Source organism: Hippocampus comes, unplaced genomic scaffold (genome assembly GCF_001891065.2).
Source record: "Hippocampus comes isolate QL1 unplaced genomic scaffold, H_comes_QL1_v1.1 scaffold41, whole genome shotgun sequence".
NCBI classification, from domain to species: Eukaryota; Metazoa; Chordata; class Actinopteri; order Syngnathiformes; family Syngnathidae; genus Hippocampus; species Hippocampus comes.
The window spans coordinates 3,415,186-3,440,309 of NW_017805153.1; the positions used below are offsets into that span (position 1 = coordinate 3,415,186).

Below are 25,124 nucleotides of genomic sequence, written 5' to 3' on the forward strand. Positions count from 1 at the left end.
AAATTTAACCCAGCTGCATTCACACGTGCACATTTGTTCCGGCGTAGCGTCGCAAACGAGCATTTGCTCTGGAGCAAATTTTTAAACCACCTCCCTGAGGTGGATCAAATTTGGTCCGGTATAATCTCTTTGGTGGAGCTACGTCGGAGCAAATGTGCACGTGTGAACGCTCGACTGGATCTGTTTCGGCGCAGCGTCGGACCAAACGTTGCCGTGTGAACGGGGCTACTGTTAGCTTGCTGCGCTTCACTTGCAAAATTAATGTGTCATCATCACCTGCTACATGACCAGTTCGGGTTCTTTTTGGGCCATTTTGTGGGTTCAACAGTTTTCAACCTTATTGTGTCCCCAATTCAGTTGAATGTGCTTATTCATTTCTGATTAGACAGCCCATACCTTGTTAGTGCACGAATTTTTACTCACGCCCATGTTAGACCTCTTTTGCCATCATGCGGAAGGGTCGTAGCATAGTAATTACCTTTTGTTTTCTTCCCATTCTAAATTCGCAATTCGATATGATTATAGGATGACGCTGTGTTGATGTTGTCATCTATGTAATAATTGTGATAAGGCAAGCCAAAATGTCAAAAAAACAAGTCAAGCTAGCCGTCACGCCACCATGTCAGTAAACTTCAAAATAAAAGCCTCCCCCAGTTTGTTGCATTGGTGTCAATGTATTATTTCCATCCATCCATTATGCAAACCGCTTTTAGCTAATGTATTCTTGAGTAAACCTTTATTTTTGAAGTTAGCTTTTGTGTTCGTGGTGTGTTATATTATGACTTATGAGTATGTTTGCAGCTTCATTGAGATGTCTCAATGACACCGGACTGTCACCAGAGACGGAAAAAAACAAAGTCCTCTTTCCTTTTTATGAGGGGGGGCGGGGGGCGGAGGGGGGTATCCGAATTATTGATGGAGTCGTATGAGTTACACAAAGACCAAGAGAGAAACAGAACAAGAGATGTTACGGTGAGCTCATGTGAGGTCTACAAAAAGTCCCGGTACGTTAGAGGCCTACATGCTGGTATTCCGTACCATTGCGTCATGGCCTGCTCAAAAGAGTGATTATGGCCCTTAATACATGAATAGACAGAGCTCAGCTACACACTACTTATTACATCGATTATGCAGAGTAACGAGATCTAAGGGAGTGTCCGTAGCTCTCATGGCATTAACTCTATCGCTGCCATCCCTCCAAGTTTTGTGCTATTGATATAGATGCCTGTCAACATCAGTGAATGACTTCAAAACCAAAAAATAAAAAATAAATAGAGACTCCCTCGTATCATCGTTTGTGAAACTTGTCATTCGATTACAAAGCAGCCAGTCATATCCCTGTTGTATACCTCACCATGGTACGTATAAAGAATTTAAAGTTGTGTATATTCACAAATAAATAAATCAATAAATACTGTAGCTAAGGTAGATAGGTCATTTGGTCTGTCATTTGATAAGTAGCCTGTGTGCTAAAAAAAAAAAGTGTGGGCACCCGTGGTCTATAATACTTTTGTTCAAAGGAAAATTACAACATATTTGGGGAGAAATGGGGACGTCATGGAGTGTTTTGTGTGCCCTGTAAATTTCCAAGCCACACTGCCCGGATTAAACTGTGTTTTTCTCTCATGTGATGCAAGTTTGTTCCTGGACAGAGCGTGTTGGAATAACGTTTGAATACCGTGTGCATCAGAACAGAAAAAAAGGAGCCAAACCTGTGATTTGTTTGAGTTAATTGACAGGAAATGTGACCTTCCGAAATTCAGAGATCGGAGGATAATGAAGCAGTGCACAAAGAGAATTTTTTTTTTCTGACAACGCATTTATTCACTGGCTGCATGTCTATGCCTTCCATTATGTGCTAATCAGTCTGTGACAGACACGTGCTCAAAGCCCCGTAATAACGCTTCACAGTCGATACTGAGTCACCATACTAATTGCAGACAACAAATTGGAGTTTAAGATGTTATTCACCGCGCAACACTGAGAGAGTTCAGCGAAGAAAAAGGACTTTTCTGTGCGTGAGATGTGTTTTTTCATCGTGGACTTGGTATAATCGGTGTCAAATGGTTGCTGAAGTGAACTTTGTAAGCGATGGATGTGGCTCTACTGAGCTCATCTTGTACTGGGCTTACACATGAAACGAGGGGCAGAGAAGTTGAGAAAATCCATAAAACATTCATATGAAGATGACATGGAAAATGACAAACCTTTGACTCTTCAGTGACTTCAACATGCAGCGTATAAAAATGTTAAGTCTGCAGAAGGAAATATCGCTGTCAAAGCACCCTATTTTTTCAACAAAACTTTGAGCAAACTTTCAGGTCACGGTTAAATGAGCCATATACTACACTGGCAAGCTGAAAATTTATGTGTGTTGAAAATTTAAATCAGAGCATCAAAGTAGAATGCAAATGTATGTAAGCGACCATACATAAAAATAGTTCAACCTTCACTGCAGTACTTTTACCCCTTTCATGTTTGAAATCTATTGCTCGGCGCATTTTCAGCATGAACTTAAGCGTGTATTTTTAGATTTCACTTTCCACGGTCCATGTAGCATGGTGGATTGTGTCGCCTGTGCAGGATGAGGTAAAGCGGAGTCTTCCATGCAGAGCCCAAAGCCTCTTAGTTTCCCAATGTAGCATATGCTTTGCAGGGGTCACTGTAACATCCGGAGAGCGCTGGGAGGGTTGGGCGGATGGGGTGAAAGGTTCGGGGCCGTGTTCAGAACGAAGATTATTATAAAGCCTCCTCCTCCTCCTCCTCCTCATCTCGTGCTTGTTGGTTTATCATTATAATGAATTGTCAGTTCCTCCTTCCGTCTCAACACATAAAATTTTCATCAAAGTCTGTCTTTGCATGCAGCCATCTGCCATGCCTCAGCGTCTCACTGGTAATTAGCTGAAGCCAGATGACGGTTATACCCCCCCACCCCCACCCCTCCCAATGCTACCTTTGACCCCTTCTATTGCAATAACACAAAGTAGATGCTGCCGACCATTGCAGTTAGTTTGATTTGGCTTGCATCACAGTTGAACTTACGAGCTACACGTGTGTGACGCACAAGGTAAAAGAAGGGACGTGTATCATCTCCTCTGCACAAATTCGGTGGGGTGCTGCACACCTCCCATTCCATCCACTTCCTCCCTTGCCACCTATGCTGTGAGGACTCCTTTGGGAGCTCATTTAAAATATCCATCCGAGAAATCATATCTCCAGCCACTTCATTCTTCTGCCGCTGCGTGTCGTGGCTCAGGTTCACTCAAGTGCCACGCTCGCATCTGTGCGTACCCGGAGAAACAGGTGCCGCGTTGTTGTGGGCAACCGAGAGAGAGGAACTCCCAGTTGAAAATGCAGACAGTTTTGGCGGGGAAAGTGTGACCTCCTAATGACGCTTGATGTCGGGAGTTGGGTGATCGTCAGGGAAACTGGCTGGCGTCATCTGTAGTTTTCTGAGAGGAATTTAACGACATTGTGGAGTGAAGCTTGTTGTGACATGCTGTCACACAACAGAGCTTTGCGTAGTAGTAGCAAGCAGCAAACCACAAATGCAAAGACTTGGTGTGTTTATAAATGAAATATAAGTTGTTCCCCACTTATTAAAGCCTAGCTTCGGTACAAAAAAAACAAAAAAAATGCTTTGTGCATTTTTTCTATTTTATGGCTGCATATTTTATCTTCTGTATATCGCGGATTTTTGCCTTTTGTTTGACTTGGCAGATCTGGACCATATAGCCTGCAATTTTTTTCGAAGTTGCACATTCCAAAATTGATATTTTTCCAAAGGCAAGAACAAAATGCAAAGAATTATTCCAGGATTTTAAAAAAATGTTTGTCTTAATTTGAGCACCCAGCTCAACAATTCACTAATAAAAAGCCAAACAAAACATCACCCAGCATCATTTGTCTATTTTATTTTTACAAAAGAGAGGAAATGCATTTTATTGGGTGATACTTTTCAAAGTACAGATGCTTCTGGAGTAGTCCTAACCATGTACTGCCCTCTTGTCTCTCTCCTCTCCCTTTCCCTTAGCCTCCTTTGGAAATTTCTCTTAGCTCATCGTGTGGTCCATTTGGCAGCCCTTGCCCTCAGCCCCTAACACAAAAACTCCAGGAGCCACGGAGATGCTGCCTTCACATTTGCGATGGAGAATCAAGACGAGGAAAAGCCTGTTGACAACATGCCAACTAATCTCCGGGATTCTCATTCAACACTGGTTCACCAGACCTCCGGATAAGACACAAAGCCTCGTTCAAGGCCGGGATAGCAACTTTAGCGTAGCGATAACGAGGTGATCATCTACGTCTGAAACTGGTTTAGGTCTTAATAGCAATTCCATCCTTGTATAGGCTGTCTCATTTGAATATGGGCTGTATTGGGTACACCAGTTCAAAATGAGATCCAATACAAGAGTTGGATCAAAACTTCTGCTTTTACAGCTAATAATTTGAGGGTGTCAATTAGAACTGAGCATTATTTTGAAGCGCAAATGTCTACTTAATCGTCATGGCGGTGTGGTGAAGGTTGTAGTTGGTGAGTATTTTTTTTTTAATTAATTTTAACTTTTGTGTATATATACCAATCCATCACTCGTGCGTATTTTCCTCTCAGGATTTGAGATCGCTGGTGGATGACTAATAGCAGATACTATCATCAGACGTTTTATATTGTGATTGAATTAGGGTAGATTAACTGTGCAGCCAGACAGCATATACAGTACATTTGAGAATTGTAAAATAACATGCAATGTACTGGTAAGCAAGTGTCTTCTCACAGAAGCTTGGCGGGGTTTTTTTTGTTCCCCCCACCCATGGGGCAAATCCCCAAGGACATCCAAGTGTAATGTGATGATCTCGCTGTCTACGCTTGATCAAGCAATAATTTAAATGTAATTACACCATGAGGACGAGCTGTTAGAGCTAAGTAAGACATATTGAAAGGCGTTATTTTGTAGTCTGTGTGCTGAGGAGAATGCCGATTATGCTTTGCCCATTATAGAGGCAGCATTTTACTGCCTTGCACTGTTGTTCAGGAGCATTAGTGGAAGTCATCACCCTAACAAACAATACGACAAAGCCCAAATGTATTTTAACACATCGCTATCCCCATGTGACACTGTGATTTCAAAAGCTACAAAATCGTGTAATACTGTGACAGCTACAGATCCCCAAGTTGATTCGAGTGAGCGCATTTGACGTCAGTGTTAGGCGCAGATATCTCTGTAAGCTGATGAGGATGCTACATTTGCATACATCAAGAGACAAACTTCCAACAAATAACACTGCAGACAACTTCCCTCCATCTGGCGCTTCAGAGCCAGATGCACCAAACTGCAAGAGACTGACTGTTAAAAGGGTGATTACCTACTGTGGGTTCGCTGAAGTACCTGATCATTGGTGTGTGTTTAGGTATAGAAAAGATGTAAGCAAAATAAAAGATTACTTTTTTTAATAAACTGTAATAAACTACTCAAGTCAAAAAAACTCTCTCTGTCTCTCTCTGTTGAACAAATGTTGGTCTCTTGCTCCACTCTTATTTGAATTGTTATATAATGTTTTGGTATATAAGTTAAAAAGAAATATAATGATCACTCAACAATGATGAAAATTCGGTTGGATGGTTCATTGGTATGCAGTCAGAGCTACCAAGGCCTTCTCTGCTGGCCTAAACACTGAGAAGCACTGACCTACATTTACAACAAACATGAAATTGTATCGATTTGTTCCCAACTGTCGTTTATCTTCATTTATCTTCAGCTTCCAGTAATGTATGTTTTCTATTATTATTATTTTTCTGTCCAAATAGATTTCGGCTTCTATGTGTTGCTGTGTCATCTACCCGAGGCCTTCACAATCAGGAGTGCTGGCCCGTTTTAAACTGCACAGACGCTACAACCAACGGCTGTTGTTTTTAATCAAGCAGATTTCAGATTCACCACTCTTGGCATTCGCGAAATCGGCATGTTTCCATCCTCTTACCGAATGATCAGAGCTATTTCGTCTTACAATTCGGGCAATGGGTAATGGAGAACAATGAATACCGAACATTATTGTTTGGTTAATGCTGGTAATCAGATGCTAAGAACACATCAGGAACAGGAAGACTCAGGAGGCAGGCATAGTTGTCTTTCTTGCAAGAGAGAGCGCGCTAAAACATGTCTCGGTTCACAATCTCAAAGCAGCTCTCCAGCTGGCTCTGCAATGTAAACCGTTACAGGTTCCGGGGCAACTCTGAAGAGTGCGCGTTTGTCTCCTTGCATTTATTGGAAGGATGTCCCTGATACACGATCTTCTAACGGGAGTGGGGAGTATTTTCACATTCCACAACAGTTTCAGTAAAGAAGAGTTTCAATGAGAACACACAGTTCATTTCTGAGATGTCGTCAAACGGCTCCTGCTGGATGTCGATGGTTCACGTACACAGCTTGGGATGTCCCTCACACGGTGTCCTGGGGTTGATGTTATCTTCTCATAAGCAACAGTTAATTTGACCAGAAGCCGTTCACTTAACAACAAGATATTGTCTTAAAAGCTAGAACAGGAGCAGCCTGAGCTCTCCCGGTCTGACAAGTCTACCATTATCAACCTACCCCATTGTATATGAGGTATTTGCGAGGTATCACTCTGTAACAGGTTTTAAAGTTACACAGAGAGTAAATATGGGATAACAGAATTACATTTATTCCAACAATTATTAAAAATACATTTTCAAGGCAGTCTTTAAAAAAAGAAAAAAAAACCCTGAACATTGAGAGAAAAGTATGGCCTGAGTGTGTAGAAAGTTTTCATTTTTCAATTTTTAAAACCCACAATTGATTTAAATAAGATGCAAAAAAATGTTCTCTCACATCAAAATGCATTATTTTATCTCATCGTAGGTCTGGTAATCGCTAATTTTACTCCCTTAGAGGAGACATGTTTTGCTGCCATCTTTCTGCTCTGTTGGGTTGCCACCAATCAGATCTGGAAATAAGGGGCACTCCTAACGCCATCACGTCAAAACCAAGTGGGCAAAAGAAATATGAGGGTTTGGCTCCCCAAAGCCCTGAAATGCATAGAATAACATGCATTTTTTTTAAATGAAAAAACAAAATGCTTTGATTTAATTGATATTATTTAATATGCCATAGTAGCTTGTGGGCCCTGGAGTCATTTGGTTTAAAGTGCTTGATAGCAATGAGCATTGTTATTTTTTATAGACTGGAGGGTCAGTAAGGAAGGAAAATTCAAGGAAGCATTTTAGAGGCACTTAAAGTTTAAAGTGCTTTATAGCAATGAGCATTGTTATTTTTTATAGACTGGAGTAGCCTGAACCTGAGCATACATAGCCTATGGGCTCTTAAAAAGTGCTGCAAATTAAACTAAGATTGGCAGTGTAACACTTTTAACAATTAGGAAACACTTAAATTGCCTGAATTTGAGCATACTGTATATGTTGTTGATGGCACACTCGACACTGAAGTATTGGACAACAAGGGGAAACATCTTCCTGTTGCCTTGATTCAAGGCATCTGTCTGTGTGGAGAATGGGAGGGGTGATTTTAAGGTCTTAAAAACATCACCCACTGCCTGTGGAGCCAGGACGTCTTTTAACAGTGCCTTTTTTTGTCCCCAAGTGCATTTTCTTTATAATTTTGGAATCTTGGAGAATCTTTTGCTTGAGCTTGTGTGCACAGTTAGCACTGTTGTAGCTCAGATTACGTTTTACTGTGTGGTATACCTGTGTCAGATCAACTGCTGGAAATTAGAAGGGAGGAGTGGGATGATGTCAGAGTATGACTTTCATATTGTTGACTTAACACGATTATTACACTATTGTTCATAATTATTAATATTTTATAAAAATTACTAGTGTAGCACTGTTATTTAATTATCAATTATTTATCTATTTATCTGTCTGTCTATTTACTCTTACTTCACAGTTTGCTTTATAGTCCGATGAAAAATTTGCCTGACCACTGACGACAGCATTTATAAATTATGCACTGCACTTACTTCTTCACTTGAGGAATACTTGATGTTGTTTGTGTTGTGAAATTTTGCTCGCACCGCTGCTAAAGACCTTGGTGAAGTCTGGTCTGGTGTGTGTGTGTGCGCGCTTCTTAGAACTTGCATTCTATTAGTTTACCACTAGATGGCATTGAAAGTCGAAAATTTCTACACGCTGTCCCCTGATGGACTTCCAGATTCACATTTAATGTGTGTGAAAACTACCTCGCTGTGACTACACAGTTGGCTGGTTAACCAACTCTGTACGAGGAGCGAAAAAGAGGACGGATTTTGAGATCTATAAATATTCAGATGTATTTTATTTAAACATTTTATATTTTGTGTGGTGTTATTGGCTACATATTAATTGTCAACTGCTCCAAATGTTTTTGTAGTCGAGAGCAGTGATTCCCAACCTTTATTGAGACACAGCACATATTTTAAGTTTGATAAATTGCAGGGCACACCACCATACAAAATTGTCACAGAAAGAGGATACATTTGTCAATTTCATACTATATTCCATCGAATGGAAGATCATGTATTTCTCCTTTCTGTCACTATAAATTGCTGGCATAGGTAGATGGACAAAGATACAATATTTGTTATTAATAAATCATCTCACCAATTAAGTGAAATTTGATAACTTCCCATAGTACACCGTTACAGTTCTCACGGAAAGATGTTAGGAATCATTGGTCCAGAGGTTAGGAAGATAAAGGGTTAACTATGTGTCTAACTTCAGTAATAATGGTCCAGTATTCATTCCAAATACACAAAATGGCTCTCCCTTTCTGTAATGCTGCAGTCATATTTCATTTGTGTATATTGTAGATTAGCAACATGATAGTTGTGGTATTAAGAAATTGTTTCGGTCACGTGGGAATGTGAAGTGTGTTATGGTCGGACAAAGCCAAGGTTGAAGTTTTTGATCATACAGTAATTGTAAACACAGCACAGCTCATTTCCAAAACAACACTATACCCACAGTGAAGCATGGGTGGTTAAGCATCATCCTTTAGGGCTATTTTCCTTCAGCTGGAACTTTATCAAGGTGGAGAGAATCAAAACAGGTACACCCAACACCCGTGGGGTAATCTGAAGAGGGCTGTGCACAAAGTGACGCCCTTTCAATCTGACAGATTTGGAACATTTTTGCACAGAAGAGTGGTCAAAATTGCCACATCAAGATATGCCGCAGACCTCTATCCAAAGAAACTGAATGCTGCAATAAAAGTCAAAGGTGCTGCAACAAAATCTCAGTTTGAGGGTAAGCATATTTAGAAACCAGGTTATAGTCATTATCATCCTACCCCCCCCCCCTTTTTAAATTCATTTTATTCATACAATAGAGTTGTACAGGTTATAAATCACATAAAATGATTTATCTTGGTTGCATTTTTTTATCTTACAAAAATCTAGCATGTGAACAAGGGTGTGTGGACTTTATATCTCTCAACCTCTTCCTGATACGGAATGTGGTACGTTGGATTTTTTTTTTTTGTACTTGGATCAAATAACACAAGTCTGACATCTATAAGAACATTCCTGATGTTCCACTCAACAAAATGATGATTGGGAATGTGTGTAATTGATTCCAAATCAACAAATCACAGTTCGACCAGCATCTCAGATCAGCAAATTGGGTTAGACCCAAGAGGCTGTGTTATGTGTTTGTCCCCCACACAATATTTTATTGCACTGTACAGTCACTACCCACGTAAGGCTCGGGTACACAAGCACAATCTGCTTAGATTACAAATCAGGAGCCATAACACAGAGAGGCAGACACTTCATTCATGCAGTGAGGTAAATTAAATCCTCACTGCAGCAAATTTTATGCATAAAAATTTGTAATAAACAAAACAAACAAAGAACCAACAAAAACAAATACAATAGCAGTATTAAGGGGAGATTGAAATAAATCATAAAACAAATTTAGATGTTGCTGTATATTGAGCTGCAGTAATATTTGTAAAATTTGTGCTAAGTAAGAAGTATATTATTGACAAGTGAAAACTAATAACATTAATGAATTATAATGCACTCAGACATTAAAATAAAGAAAATGTAACTCTGACCACGTCACAGATAATCATCTTTTGGGATAAAAGCGTACTAATGACACTGTCAGTTCGGCGTTAATTTAACATGCTCATTACTGTGGGTGAAGTCTGCGACGGTGGCAACATTTTCAACAGAGCCTCCTGCTTTTGGGTTTTTTTTTGTACAAGACAACACTGCCCCTTCGTGGAATTTTAATGCATACAAGGAAAACAACAGGATTGCAGTCAAAAATAAAATGAAAAATATCTCCAGACGGCCAATAATGGATGACGAACTGTCATTTTATTACCACAGTTAATAAAACGTTCATTTCCATACATTAAAAATAATAGCAAACACATCAAAGTAGTGAATGCTGTTGAGGCGTCAGGTGACCTGTATATGATACAAAATATTTTTCAAATATTGATTAATCAATAAATACCTTTATTTCTCACGTGAGAGCAAATCTCATGCAAAATTTAGTGTCTCCTGCCCTCTCCTGGCTGCACTATAAACAATGTTGCCGTCATGGTCTCAAATGATGCCCATTCGGACATGGGAGTGTTAGGTCATGACGAGTGGCACCAATCAAAGACACAAACAAACCTTTTTTGCAATTATCGAACAGCGTGGCCCCTTTGATTCACTTTCAGTTGGAAGGTTCTTCCTCCCTGTGATTGAACGGTTGTTGTTATTATTAGCAGAGTTAAAATGGGAAATGTCAGAAAACAGCTGCAGCAATTGGGAAAATACAGTTGCTTTTTGAGAGTTGGTGTTGTCCAGCCAAACACCAACTGATATAAAATGAGGGACAGCGGGTTATTAAATTGTGTGTGTTAAATATTGCTGAAGCTTATTTTGATTTCACGGTTTATAAGGAAGGCTGTGATTGGCTAAGCGCCCACCACATGAAAAGGCAGCATGCTAAACTCGAAATGTAATAATTAAAATGACCGTGGCGTTGACGAGAAGATTCGGCGTGCTGCTTTCGAATGTGGAGCATGCTTTTTTCTCTCTTTTTTAATGGCTCAAATAGTTGGCAAAGCTTTTGAAGCCCTGGCCGTTTAACGTCAGGCGCGAACGCCGTTACGTCGAAGAGCCCGAGCCGGGGGCACAGCAGCAACTTTACCCTCGCTGGAAGCTCCATTATGCAGCTCCTCCATATCGGAAATAACGATGGGAATAACAACTCTGACAACAATGACACCAAGTTGCCTTGAGTGTCGTCGCCACTGTCAAAGGTGACGTGCTTAGCTAAGCGTGTGACCCAGCACACATTAGTGGAATAGTGTACACGGCCTCGCGTGGAGACATCATATCCGTATTAAAAGCGAAAATAATCCCGAGGTAAGAAGCCGAGGAGTGGCCGAAAAGCGAACGGCCGTCGGCGTTTCTCTTTATTTCCCTCCGCTTCGGGTCGCTTTACTCTAGTAAAGTGTCTAGCAGCCGTCGAAATTACCGCACATATCATAATTTGGTGGCTCCCTTTAGATCCAGCCAGCGCAAGGATTTTTTTCTCCTGCTTCTCCTCCTTCGTTATAAAGTCGCCATTTTGCTTCAGTGCCTGTATAAACCATCCGGTATTCCAATATTTTTCCTCAAGGAGTCGGGGATTTACGCATCTTTTCTGGCTATTTTTAGAGTGTTTAACGGCAAGCTTGGAGCGGTGCCTCGTGGTAAATACACATAAATGCCTCAAAGAAAGGGGGCACGGCCAGATTAAAGTCTCCTGGATTTTTTTTTTTTTAAACCCACGCGCAATTTGTCATTTTTGCTTCTTTTCCCCCGGTTCACTGGGGGCAGGACGACGCCCCCCACCAGCAGCGTTGTGACCAGCCCTTGACACAGAGACACAGCAGGTGGGATTGGGATGTAACAAAAACATTGGCAGATAAACGCCCAATACGGTGCCTGTCTCCGGAACCCCCCTTCTCCTCACCCGTGGGGGCTAGCTGACCTGGGGCCAGCCGGTCGTGAGCTGTGGTTGAGCGGCCAACGCTTCAGGTAGGTGTGGCTGACCACAGCTCGTGGAAGCAAGAAAAGTGCTACTTTCTTTCAATCTCTCATCGCTCTCGTGAGTCACACTAACATGGCTGCATGCCATGTGCACGGCTAAATTACTTGTTTCCAGTTTGTCAGCAGATTGTGTGAGTGGATTTGAGTAGGAGTGTTGTGTCTAGCCTATTTTATACCTACGGCTGTCACCTTTAAGTATATATATATATTTTTCTGAAAACATTCAATTGTGCTAAATATGTACTTATCTCCAATCCAAATAAGAATCAGATTTATTGTCCAAGTATGCAAAACACACAAAGAATTCACATGCAGCTCATGTCATCATTTTTGTATGTATTACTTAATCAGACAAAAGGAAATTAATCCATAGTTTGACATTCGTAAGGGAAACATGTTTTGAGGATATCATTTTTTTTTATTCAACTTGAACGATAGTTCACTCCCCGCGACCCTTGTGAGGATAAGCAAATCAGAAAATGGATGGATGATAGTTTACTGCCTTATAAGATAATGTTGCACAAGTACAATACAGGTGCCATGTATTTTAGCCATCAGAAATAACACAATACCATTAATTGTGAATTTTGGTACTTCAGGGGCGAAAAGAAAAAAAAATAAACTCGGTGTTATGCGTGGCTGGAACACAGTGCAGCGTGCCCGTAAAACGCCCAAATACAAAGATAAAGGGTGGAAGTGTCAGGGTAGTAATCCGAAGTGCGGCATATGGAACACGTCTTGGGCCACCAAGTTACAAACACTTCCCGAATCAGGCCAGTACAAATGTATCCAATCGACCAAGCTATTTTACTGCGTCACACTTTGCATGTAAGGTAAAATTATTCTTGTAAATGAACTCAATAAATATGTTTGATCTGAGTCTGAATATGTCTTTTGCCACATTTACGGAAATCTAACTTCACTTGTGATTCGCGTTTCATATCCTTGATCGACCCCATTCATTGACGCCTGGTGCGCGCTACCTATCGCTTAGTTTGGCAACTGAGTGAACGCTTTATCCATTCATTCAATTATGAATACTGTTGCAGACTGCAGTAAAACTAAAAACGGCCAGTTGGACCTCCAACTATCAAGCCATCACTTGCGTATAACACAGAAGTTTATTTATTGTAGGTATAAAAGCAAGTGGATCACTGAACGGTCCTGCCATATGACAATTAGATGCTTGTACTTAAGTATTAGTCTTTGTAATAATGGATGGATATAGTCCAACTTTGTGGTTCATCTATAAAATGGAGATTCATAACAGGAGTAAACAGTGGCTCTGTCCAAATTCACAGACTGTGTCTGCATTTTTGGCCGCATGACATCACTTCCGGCACGACCCAGCCGCACGTGGTGTCCAAATTCACATTGAGTAGCTGTACTTTCTCCAGTGTATCATTGACAATAAACGGGAGTTTAGATAAGCGGTCCACCAGTGCGCATGAGCACTGGAAATTGAATGTTGAGCTCTACTTCAAGTCTGTCAGCAAGCTTTTGTGCACTCAGAATATTTTCGGCTAGCCTCAATTCGATGTCAAGAGTAAGATTGCTGATCACAGGGTCCCATACTGCGACTTAGAGGTGGGCAATTAATTTATGGAATGGGACATGCAATTGTGTTGAATATGAATTTAGTGTCTTTTTATAAAGTAGTGAACTGCATTGTTTTATTAAGCGATCACTGTCTGGCCCATGTATAATTATGTTGTAATTGGGAAATACAAACTGAAACTGAAAAAAAGAAAAAAAAATGATTTAGTTACATTAAAATGACACATCTACAGTACACATTGTAATTATAAGCTTTGCCCAGATTTACTGTTTTATCGTTCATCCATGAGATTGGTGGATTGGGAAAAGAAAAAATATCACCCAACAAAATTTTGAGAACCACGCCCAAATGTTTGTTTATAAATGACATTTATTCTAGTCCAGTATTAAAATTCGGGTTACATTTACAGTTATGCCTTTTGCACTGCTGATAATGTACATACTCTGCATGACAAGGCATGAAACAATCACATTGGTTTTGGTTTGGCATTTGGTGGCCTATAAAGGATACATTTCACGAAAACTCTTGTCACTGTCCACATACTGTACTTCCATACTAAGTGCATACTGTTATTCTGTCCAAGCCTCTACAATCAAAATGTATTAACAACAGCCTGAGTGACAATAGGTTCAACTGCGGTTCTTTTCACACTGAATGGCATGGCACGTAAACAGACGCTGAGTGGCCTCACAGAGTGACCCTTGGTGTGCTGTTGTAAATCATTATGGGACTGACAGCAATGTGTGCTTTGCATAATTAGCGATTGTCGGCCTTCATCCATTAGACTGCTCCCACGTCCGTGGCAAGTGAGGGTTCAGCACCCAGTGCTTGTCGCTGACATATATCCTGTTATGGATGATGGCAATGTGCATTTAATAACACACAGGGGCCTTTTTAAGGCCAAAAAAAATGGTGTCTGCCTGCACTGGGACTTGACCGAGATGCGCAGCTGGCTGTCGTGAGGATCTTTGAACCCCTCACCTCCTTTCCTCTGTTTGACTTACCCTTTATCTAATGGGCAGAACAGGGAGTTAGTGGAGTTGTGAGAATATTGATTTTTAAATCAAACATGGAAGGTCATAACCTCATTGCCATTACAGATTATGTGTGTGCCTCCAATCAGATAATGTTCACTCCAATTGCACTCCTGGATATCTTGGATATACACGATTGTAGTCAAGACAGTATCATCAATACTGTCACTGCTGTTTACATTGCTAACAGAATCAACAGGACTTCTGTTTTTGACACTTCCTGTGTCTGCCCCCCGCCCACCCCACCCCCCAATATATCAATGTAGGGATGGAAAACCCCAGTGGTACTAGGCTTGGGAAGCTGTCAACGCCAGGGCTGCCAAGGGGCCGGACCTCCAAGCATGGACATCCCCAGGAGCCTGTTAGAACTGTGCCGTGCCCCGAAAACAACATCAAACACAGTAAGTGGCAAGCTGTTCCATTTCATTCAACCAAAACGATTGACAGTTTGTTTAAGAGTTGGGAACTGTGGGATCTTTGTTTGCATTGGTCAGTTCCTGGCAGAATTCCATTTTAGGATCCATGGCGACAATACGGTGCAACTTGTTTGTATGCAGCATGACATAGGCCCTGTTAGCCTTGACCAAAATGCTTCCTTGTGGTTATTACACCGCAAGTTACCCACGACGACACGTTCAAATATCACCGGACCGGCTTGTTAGCTCACAGCAAGAAACTTCTGAGTTCAAATTTGTCACTTCACTCCTTGGTGATTTCAAACTGGCAGTTGGTGTGAGGGGGTTATCCGTCTCCATATGCCAGACTGGTGATTGACTGCTGATCTGTCCTAGGTGAATTTTGTATCTTGCCCCAAGTCTGCCATGATAGGTTGTTTCTCTGTGACCTGACACAAGATAAAGATTCTTAATGATGGATGACTGTTTACAGGGTTGACACTAGCTGTGGATTCTTGATGATTGATTGGTAGCCCCCTGTGCACTATTTTAATCTTTGATTCTGGAAAGCAATGCCAACAGTGTTTCAGACCTCCACTTTTTCTGATAACACATTGAAAAACACACACACACACACACACACACACACGCACACATATATAAAACAAAATTGCATACATAAAACTGGGAATGAAACCACAAAGTCTCTAATGTGAAACAGTATTTTGTCTGTGATGTCTTTGCAGTTCTGCTGAATGTATGCACAAAAAAAAAATAATAATAATAATTCATTGTGACTGTGACTGACTGGTGACCAGTTCAGGGGGTAAAACTGGGGGTAGTGCGCCTTTCGTCCAAAGTCAGCCGGGACAGGCTCCAGCAACTCCGTTTAGGATAAGCGGTGTTGAAAATGGATAGAATTCATTGTGCTTGGTCATTAGACACAAGTTTTTTAACCTCAGCCAAATGACCAAATAATACTGACATGCGATAAAAATCATGTTCATTTACAGTTACGATGTGTTAACATGTTGTAGAGGTTTATATTATCCTGTACTGTCAAGTGTGAAAATATGTTGTTTTTAAATATGTCTAACCTCAACTGGCTGCCACTCTCAGATTACTGGCCACATTGTCCCCATTAGCTGTATTTTGAGGGTCAAAACACAGACACGGGCCTGGTAAATAGATTTCAGACTGCCCTGCAAATGAGTTTTGCTCCAAGCCATCTGGATGGAGGTCGAGGAATATAAACATAAATTCGCCAGTACTACAGAATTGAGTATCAGTCCAATAACCAGTATTACTTTTTTTAATAGGGTGATGTCGACTTGGAAAACTGGGGCTGGTCTAGTGACCCAGTTGTTTTGGTTGCTACAATACAGTCTTTTACAGCCCCCCCCCCCCCACACCCACACACACACACACTCCATACATGTGCAGCGCTAATACCGCTGCACAGGAGGACGGTGCTTCAATTTTTTTAGGTTAATGGGCTGCCCTCAAGGATGGATTATGATGCATGTGAGGCTGTGTGTTCGTGTATGTGCTTGTGCGTGTTTGTGTTTGGGCTGACTTGTCGTTTACCGGCAGTTGACAGATTTACAAATCTTCCTTTGCAAGACAACAACTAAAATACCAGGAACACATCGTGCTGAATCAATTTCTCAGACTACTTTCATTTTATGTAAAAAACAACCAAACACTGATTTACACATTCAATATACGTTCTCCAAGAATACTCCCCCCGACTCCCCAAAAAATTACAATTGTAAAAGAAGAAGAAGAAGAAAAAAAATTCAAAAAACAAATTGGCAAATATGTGAATCCCCGGTTGCTGAGCCGCAAGTATGCATGGGTCAACTATAACAAATTGGCAAATATGTGAATCCCCGGTTGCTGAGCCGTGAGTATGCATGGGTCAACTATATCACAATACTTGGCCGTTAAAGATTAACGTCGTATCTGAATTTTTGGATTCAAGTGAGAATGAATCATATTATATTAGTGTCACAAGTGTTTGGATGGCAACATGCGTGTCGTGTCGTACATATGTGGGGCGTGCACAGCATTGTGTGACGCGCATTTAAACTGTTGGGCAATCAATCAATAAAGCCCATCTCGGCCATATACCTTTGTCGTTACTTCACTGCTGGCCTCTAACGTCATTCGAGCACAAAGAGAGTCTGAAAACTTGGATGCTGGACTGTAGAAACGGTTCGGTTAGGTTAGCTTTGCGAAAAAACACCCTGTGTTCTGCCGTTGGCCATTGGATGGTGAGGGATCCTGGAAATTTAAGTAAGTCCTTTCTTTAGCTCGTAAAATGCCAAATGTTAATGATCCAGTCAGATTTTATCTTGGGGTGGCACGGTGGTCGACTGGTTAGCATGTCCGCCTTACAATGCAGAGGTGTAGGGTTCGATTCCAGGTTCCAGCCTTCCTGAGTGTAGTTTGCATATTATCTCCTTGCCTGCTTGGGTTTTCCAGGGTTCCCACGAGTCCTTAAAGTTCATAAAAATCCACAAAAAAGGTTGTAAAATTATGTTCTTAATTGTACCTAATTTTCAGGAAAAACTTCTAAAATCAATAAAAATCCTTAAAAATTAACCTCTGGTGTTCATTTCATTTGTGAATGTCATTTTCCCCGCCCTTCCAATTAATAGTTTTGTCGGAAAATGCGCCTGGCGCCCTTCCCCTCAAACCCCGCTGTCGGGCTACATGCCTTCCTGGTTCCCGCTCTGCTTTTCCCGCCGTCTCCGATCAGTTCGGATGATGATCACCTGATCACTTCAGGTCATTTCGGGTAACAGCAATAGATCGACGCCATGCTGGGCAAGCAGTACTACTGTTCGTGAAACCAGATTTTTCTAAACCCTGTGCAGGTGACCCATATGACTATTAGCTCTGTTCTGAGTGTTCTGTTTATTCGAAAATAAATTGAAGTTCTGTATTTTCTCAATGTAAATTTTTCTTAGTGTACTTTATTTGAGAATGAATTCAAGTTTTTTTTTCATTTTCGTTTCATTTGATATATGGCTTTCTGTTCAGCCCGCATATTGCTGAGCGAGCATTTAATCCACCGTGAATCTCCTGCTGAATGGAGAAAAAGTCCATAAAAAATGGCTAAATTAGCCCTCAAAAGTCCTTAAAAGATCCATAATTAAAAAGCAAGTGGAAGAGTGGGAACCCTGTTTTCTCCGGGTATTCTGGTTTCCCCCCACATTCCAAAAAACATGAATGGCAGGTTAATAGAACGCTCTAAATTGTCCCGAGGTGTGACTGTAAGTGCGAATGCTTGCTGTTTGTCTATATGTGCCCTGCGTTTGGCTGCCAACCAGTTCAGGGTGTACCCTGCCTACTGCCCAAAGACAGCTGGGATAGGCTCCAGCATGCCGGTGACCCTCATGAGGATGAGCGAATTAGAAAATGGATGGGATTTTTATACTGCAAAAAAACACAACCTGCAAAAATGAAAGTAACTACACAGAAGTAATATTTTCATCAAAGGCTTACACAATACAGTCGAAAGATGCCACAGCAAATATGAAATAATCCTTGAAATTGATGGGACTCTATCATGAATATACAGGGCCAGTGGGTCACCACCCAAAAATACTTTATATGAGACCCTGCTCATATCGCAAGGAACCATATGCATGAATATAAAGTCGAGATTAAAGACGCAAGGGTGGCTGTCTGGTAGATAGACAGAAATAGACTGTTCAAACATGAATTTACATTCCACACTGCAGTTAATGAGTCTTGTTTGTCTTTAAAACTGCTCTTAAATTGAAGTGTCTTTGTTTTCAAGGAAAGTTAGTTAAAGTTGTAGGTTTCCCCAATATTACAACACAATTTATATTTTCCGTACAAATATGTTTGTCTAAATCGGCTGCTAGCATTTTATTCTCAGTCCACTGCTTTACGAGGGAGAATTCAGAATTCTAAGTTGGATGTCAAAATCTTGCGGAAAGTCAAATAATTTACCTAAGCCCGTAATTACAAAACTTCGCGTGATGTTACCAGACCTCTGTGCAGTTTCTGGAAATGCTTTTTTAATGCGTCATTCTCATGCCACTCTGTCTCCACAATGATTCGATCACGATTATTGAATGTCAGACAACGGAACAAGGTGTACAAAGTCCATTTGTGATTTTTAGAGAAGGTGCTTACTCATGAGGCGAGATGCTGTTGCTGCTTTTATTTTATTTATTGCCGATATAAATACGCTGCCATTTGTGTGTGCGTGCTCTTCAGCGGCAGCCAACTTCAGTGACTGCAGGACATCGTTCATGTGCCATCTGCTGACCCTGCGTATTTGAAACCGCATCGGTTTCTCTGCCATCCTCTGCCTGCATTTATTGTCCAGTTCTCATCACATACAGCGGAACCTCCAAGGTCAAACACAATCCACTCCATTCCATTGTGCCAGTTGACTTCCAAGTTGTAATTTCAAAACAAATGTTCCCATAGAAAATAATCTAAAGACAGTTATTTTTTCAATTAAAAATGTTCCACCTGTTGCTGAACCTAACCCTTAATTCCTAAATATTACAAAATATTAGACTTAATGCGATCAGGCCTTTTAGAGTCAACTGGCGATTAGTGAGTTTGAAAAAAACAATACTGCGTCAGCAATTCGATCAGAAGCTGGGGCAACATAGCTATTTAAACAACGTGTAAATTTACTCTCCAGTCAACCCATACCATAGTGAAAATGCATTGGGAAAAAAACAAATTTTACCTGCCCAACCCCCAAAATCTTCAAACAAACCCTGCTGATTAAATGAAATATAGTCTACAAAATTTATATATATTATTATTATTATTATTATTATTATTATTATTATTATTATTTTAACCAGAGAAAAAGCAAGGGCAGATTCTGAATCAGCACCCAAAAAAATCCATCGAGAAAAGTTTATCTTGCATCTCTGATAAAAAAAAAGTAAAATTTAGTTGACCGACATTATTATTAATTATTGTAACTCACAGGACAATAATAGTATGGAGAAAAAAGGGGTTGTGAGAATTATTATTGCAGATTTGCCCCACCAGCCATGTGATTGAGTTTTATCACCCATTTATTTGTCACATGCATATTTTAAAATAGAGCATTTAGTTTCCTTCTCTGCTCGTTCACATTTGCCTTCTGTCGCCAGCATTACAATGACCGTATACTGAATATGGACAGTAACTCAAGCGCTCCTGAGTGAACATCAGGAAATTCACTGTTGGCCCTGGCTCAAATGAGCATCTGGCAATAGATACAGCTTCCAGGGTGGTGGAGTATGCAGCTGATGTCGAAGGCTCTTAGAATCAGTGCCAATCTGAAGAGACCATTGAGGCCCTGTGAATTACCAGAGGAAGAGGCAGGGATCCGAAACCCAAGCTCTTTTATTTGAAGCATGCGCTGTACGTTACATGTGCTAGAACTGAGCCACAGGTGTGCTCTCAAAGTGCTGCTCTCTTCACAAAAGCTTTTGTCTAACAGCAGGGCTTAACCATTTGAACTAATGAAGCTGTGCTCGAAAGAGTTAAAACAACATGGATTCGACCCATATGAGTTGCTTCTTTCCTGCAGTGAGTAGTCGTGCCTCGAACATCTTAATCCACCCAAGCGATCTCCGTATCCTGTCTTGAATTTTAGATGTTCTGCATTGGAAGCAAGGTTAACTTTAGCCTTCTGTAGCTGACCAGGCAGTTCTCTTTAAAACGTCTAAAACGCGCTGTTTTGGGGTTCGGTGGGCAGAAGTTGTCATACTAGTTGAACTTTAGCCCTCTGAAAACACAAAAAAGCTTTGTTGTTTGTCCTTAGTCACATATTCTCTCATAAGAGATCAACTTTGACGGAAAGTTGTAATACTAGATCTTCGTTCCATACAGCTGTGCTGGTGTCATTTGTATGCGTCTTCCAAACAGCAGTACCATTCTAATCCGACGGGGGAGATCTAGACAATGGCTCCTGTGTGAGTGCTCGCAGAGAAAAACAAATCTGCATTTTGTTACTGTTGTGTGAGTGTGTGGGTGCATGCGTGTGCGCACGTGTGGTGAAACCGTGTTGGGAGCAATTGCAGGCGTAGCTAGGAGAACTCGGGTTATATGAGAGCATCAGACAGCTGCCAGGACCCCTGGGTCCTTGCGCCTCTCGCTCAAAAAAACACTTTATATCCAAACACATAGATGTTTAATTGTTATTTCCATTTAAAGTGAAAAAGGATTTTTCTTCAAGAACTTCCCCCAAATTTTTTTTTCACTTTCAAAAATGAAAGACCTGTTCTGTTTAACTGAAGTCCCTCTTGTAAATCGCTGCCGTCAGGCCAAAACCTCTTCTGTCACAATTTGGTAAATGGAAGATTTTTCCACAAATATACACTGTTGCTCAAGTCCACACTTGTGGGTGTTACTTTTAACCACAAACGTGTTGAAAATGGCTTGCGCTTGGACGATGTAATGTTTTTGGGTGAACAAACATGCCGTTTTGGGGCATCTCCTGAAAAGTGATGATTTTGGAGGAACTGCGATTCCGCCCAATGCCAGTGTAATGTAATCTAAAAAATCAATTAGGGCTGCAACTAACAATTATTTCAATAATCGATTAATCTGTTGATTATTATTTTGATTAATCAATAATTGTGATTATTATTATTATTCAACTTCCATCCCTTTATGGAAAAAAAGGAAATGATTTCAAATTGACTGTAGTGACCACTTGAAATTATGAATGAAGACGCGGTGTTTCATTTGGGCATCAATAATCTCTTATCTCTCAATGAGCAGCATCAGCAACTTCAACGTCCTGCACCGTGGAAACTACACAATAAACAGAAAAAAAATGCCATTTTTTGTCTTTGTAGTTGTACAAGTAGTTTACAAATTAACATGTTTACAAAACAATCATCTTGACCCAATACAAATCAGATGAAATATGAAATGCTTCTGATGACATTCTGACAAGCGTATCACATTTTTCCTTCAGATGAAGCATAATACAGTTATATATCTCTTAGACAAGAATATATTACTTCCATGTAACACATATTGTTTACCCCTTTCCTGATTTCTGTGTTCTCTGCATATTTATCACACAGCTGGACATGCCCGGTGTAAACGGTATGCAACACCCGCTCAACTTACTGTATATGTGCGCTGTGACGTCTGAGAGAGAATGCGGCTGACGTCATAAAAGCGCGACACAGAGGCTGAGTGATAGAATAATCGCATGACACAATGAATCAAGAATAAAATCTATTGCCAGCAATTTTAAATAGCGATTTGTATTGATATTATTTATGTGTTGTTGCAGCCCTAAAATCGATTAATTACTCGTTCCTGACGGTTCTCGTCCTCGCTCCTGTCATCCCTGATTTGGTTTCCACGGCTGAACAGTTGCATAGATACAGTGCGCAGACAGCTGGGAGCAAGTCGTTCCCTGACATTAAATGAACAGCTGTTTTATCCCTTTGACTTGTGTCTGAAAGCCGAGATTTGGATGAGAAACAGGCCTGCTTTCTTTCAGCTGGGACAATGGCTGAGTGTGCCCCTCAGACTCGAGCAACAGCAGCGAGGCTGACTACGTTTTGTTGACTCGTATATATTTCATGCGTACCAAGTGCTCTGCTGTGTTTACTTGACTGTTCATTAAATGGATCCACTAATCTAATTGTAACTACATCGCTGCAAAGAGGTTTTTGATCATGATAACTATGACTTGTCTTATTCCCATAACAACGAGAATATATCTTCCTCAGGAGCGGATTATGTTAATTAGGACCTTATTTTTCGAGACCTTTGTTTTGTGAGATAGTAATGCATGCTCAATTTCCTGCTCAGCACAACAGCTGCATCGCCAACTCCAGCTGCGACTCAAGACACCAAGAGAAATTTGCTTTGTTGCCTGGAGAATATCAATGCTTCCTCTTAAATAATAAAGATAATTTTCATGCACACACAACCACACATTTTTGCATTCCTTCCGTGTGTCATTGTTTTCTACTTATATTATTATTATTATTATTATTATTATTATTTTAACCAGAGAAAAAGCAAGGGCAGATTCTGAATCAGCACCCAAAAAAATCCATCGAGAAAAGTTTATCTTGCATCTCTGATAAAAAAAAAGTAAAATTTAGTTGACCGACATTATTATTAATTATTGTAACTCACAGGACAATAATAGTATGGAGAAAAAAGGGGTTGTGAGAATTATTATTGCAGATTTGCCCCACCAGCCATGTGATTGAGTTTTATCACCCATTTATTTGTCACATGCATATTTTAAAATAGAGCATTTAGTTTCCTTCTCTGCTCGTTCACATTTGCCTTCTGTCGCCAGCATTACAATGACCGTATACTGAATATGGACAGTAACTCAAGCGCTCCTGAGTGAACATCAGGAAATTCACTGTTGGCCCTGGCTCAAATGAGCATCTGGCAATAGATACAGCTTCCAGGGTGGTGGAGTATGCAGCTGATGTCGAAGGCTCTTAGAATCAGTGCCAATCTGAAGAGACCATTGAGGCCCTGTGAATTACCAGAGGAAGAGGCAGGGATCCGAAACCCAAGCTCTTTTATTTGAAGCATGCGCTGTACGTTACATGTGCTAGAACTGAGCCACAGGTGTGCTCTCAAAGTGCTGCTCTCTTCACAAAAGCTTTTGTCTAACAGCAGGGCTTAACCATTTGAACTAATGAAGCTGTGCTCGAAAGAGTTAAAACAACATGGATTCGACCCATATGAGTTGCTTCTTTCCTGCAGTGAGTAGTCGTGCCTCGAACATCTTAATCCACCCAAGCGATCTCCGTATCCTGTCTTGAATTTTAGATGTTCTGCATTGGAAGCAAGGTTAACTTTAGCCTTCTGTAGCTGACCAGGCAGTTCTCTTTAAAACGTCTAAAACGCGCTGTTTTGGGGTTCGGTGGGCAGAAGTTGTCATACTAGTTGAACTTTAGCCCTCTGAAAACACAAAAAAGCTTTGTTGTTTGTCCTTAGTCACATATTCTCTCATAAGAGATCAACTTTGACGGAAAGTTGTAATACTAGATCTTCGTTCCATACAGCTGTGCTGGTGTCATTTGTATGCGTCTTCCAAACAGCAGTACCATTCTAATCCGACGGGGGAGATCTAGACAATGGCTCCTGTGTGAGTGCTCGCAGAGAAAAACAAATCTGCATTTTGTTACTGTTGTGTGAGTGTGTGGGTGCATGCGTGTGCGCACGTGTGGTGAAACCGTGTTGGGAGCAATTGCAGGCGTAGCTAGGAGAACTCGGGTTATATGAGAGCATCAGACAGCTGCCAGGACCCCTGGGTCCTTGCGCCTCTCGCTCAAAAAAACACTTTATATCCAAACACATAGATGTTTAATTGTTATTTCCATTTAAAGTGAAAAAGGATTTTTCTTCAAGAACTTCCCCCAAATTTTTTTTTCACTTTCAAAAATGAAAGACCTGTTCTGTTTAACTGAAGTCCCTCTTGTAAATCGCTGCCGTCAGGCCAAAACCTCTTCTGTCACAATTTGGTAAATGGAAGATTTTTCCACAAATATACACTGTTGCTCAAGTCCACACTTGTGGGTGTTACTTTTAACCACAAACGTGTTGAAAATGGCTTGCGCTTGGACGATGTAATGTTTTTGGGTGAACAAACATGCCGTTTTGGGGCATCTCCTGAAAAGTGATGATTTTGGAGGAACTGCGATTCCGCCCAATGCCAGTGTAATGTAATCTAAAAAATCAATTAGGGCTGCAACTAACAATTATTTCAATAATCGATTAATCTGTTGATTATTATTTTGATTAATCAATAATTGTGATTATTATTATTATTCAACTTCCATCCCTTTATGGAAAAAAAGGAAATGATTTCAAATTGACTGTAGTGACCACTTGAAATTATGAATGAAGACGCGGTGTTTCATTTGGGCATCAATAATCTCTTATCTCTCAATGAGCAGCATCAGCAACTTCAACGTCCTGCACCGTGGAAACTACACAATAAACAGAAAAAAAATGCCATTTTTTGTCTTTGTAGTTGTACAAGTAGTTTACAAATTAACATGTTTACAAAACAATCATCTTGACCCA

At 40.6% G+C, this 25,124-nt stretch overlaps 2 protein-coding genes across 5 annotated transcripts in view; both read left to right on the forward strand.

Moving 5' to 3' along the window:
* Positions 1-5,500, forward strand: part of samd10b (sterile alpha motif domain containing 10b) — a 51,268-nt gene extending 45,768 nt beyond the window's left edge. Inside the window, exon 5 of the mRNA XM_019868432.1 lies at positions 4,034-5,500. Within this exon, the coding sequence (XP_019723991.1) occupies positions 4,034-4,056 (23 nt within the window). The 3' untranslated portion in view covers positions 4,057-5,500. The remainder of the gene's footprint in view (positions 1-4,033) is intronic.
* A 5,169-nt stretch (positions 5,501-10,669) lies between these two features.
* Positions 10,670-25,124, forward strand: part of znf512b (zinc finger protein 512B) — a 33,395-nt gene continuing 18,940 nt past the window's right edge. The window contains exons 1-2 of one of the 4 annotated variants that reach the window (XM_019868418.1): positions 10,670-12,042; positions 14,913-15,047. In XM_019868418.1, the coding sequence (XP_019723977.1) occupies positions 14,915-15,047 (133 nt within the window). In that variant the 5' untranslated portion in view covers positions 10,670-12,042; positions 14,913-14,914. The remainder of the gene's footprint in view (positions 12,043-14,912; positions 15,048-25,124) is intronic. The other 3 variants (XM_019868419.1, XM_019868416.1, XM_019868417.1) reach the window with 3 other exon arrangements.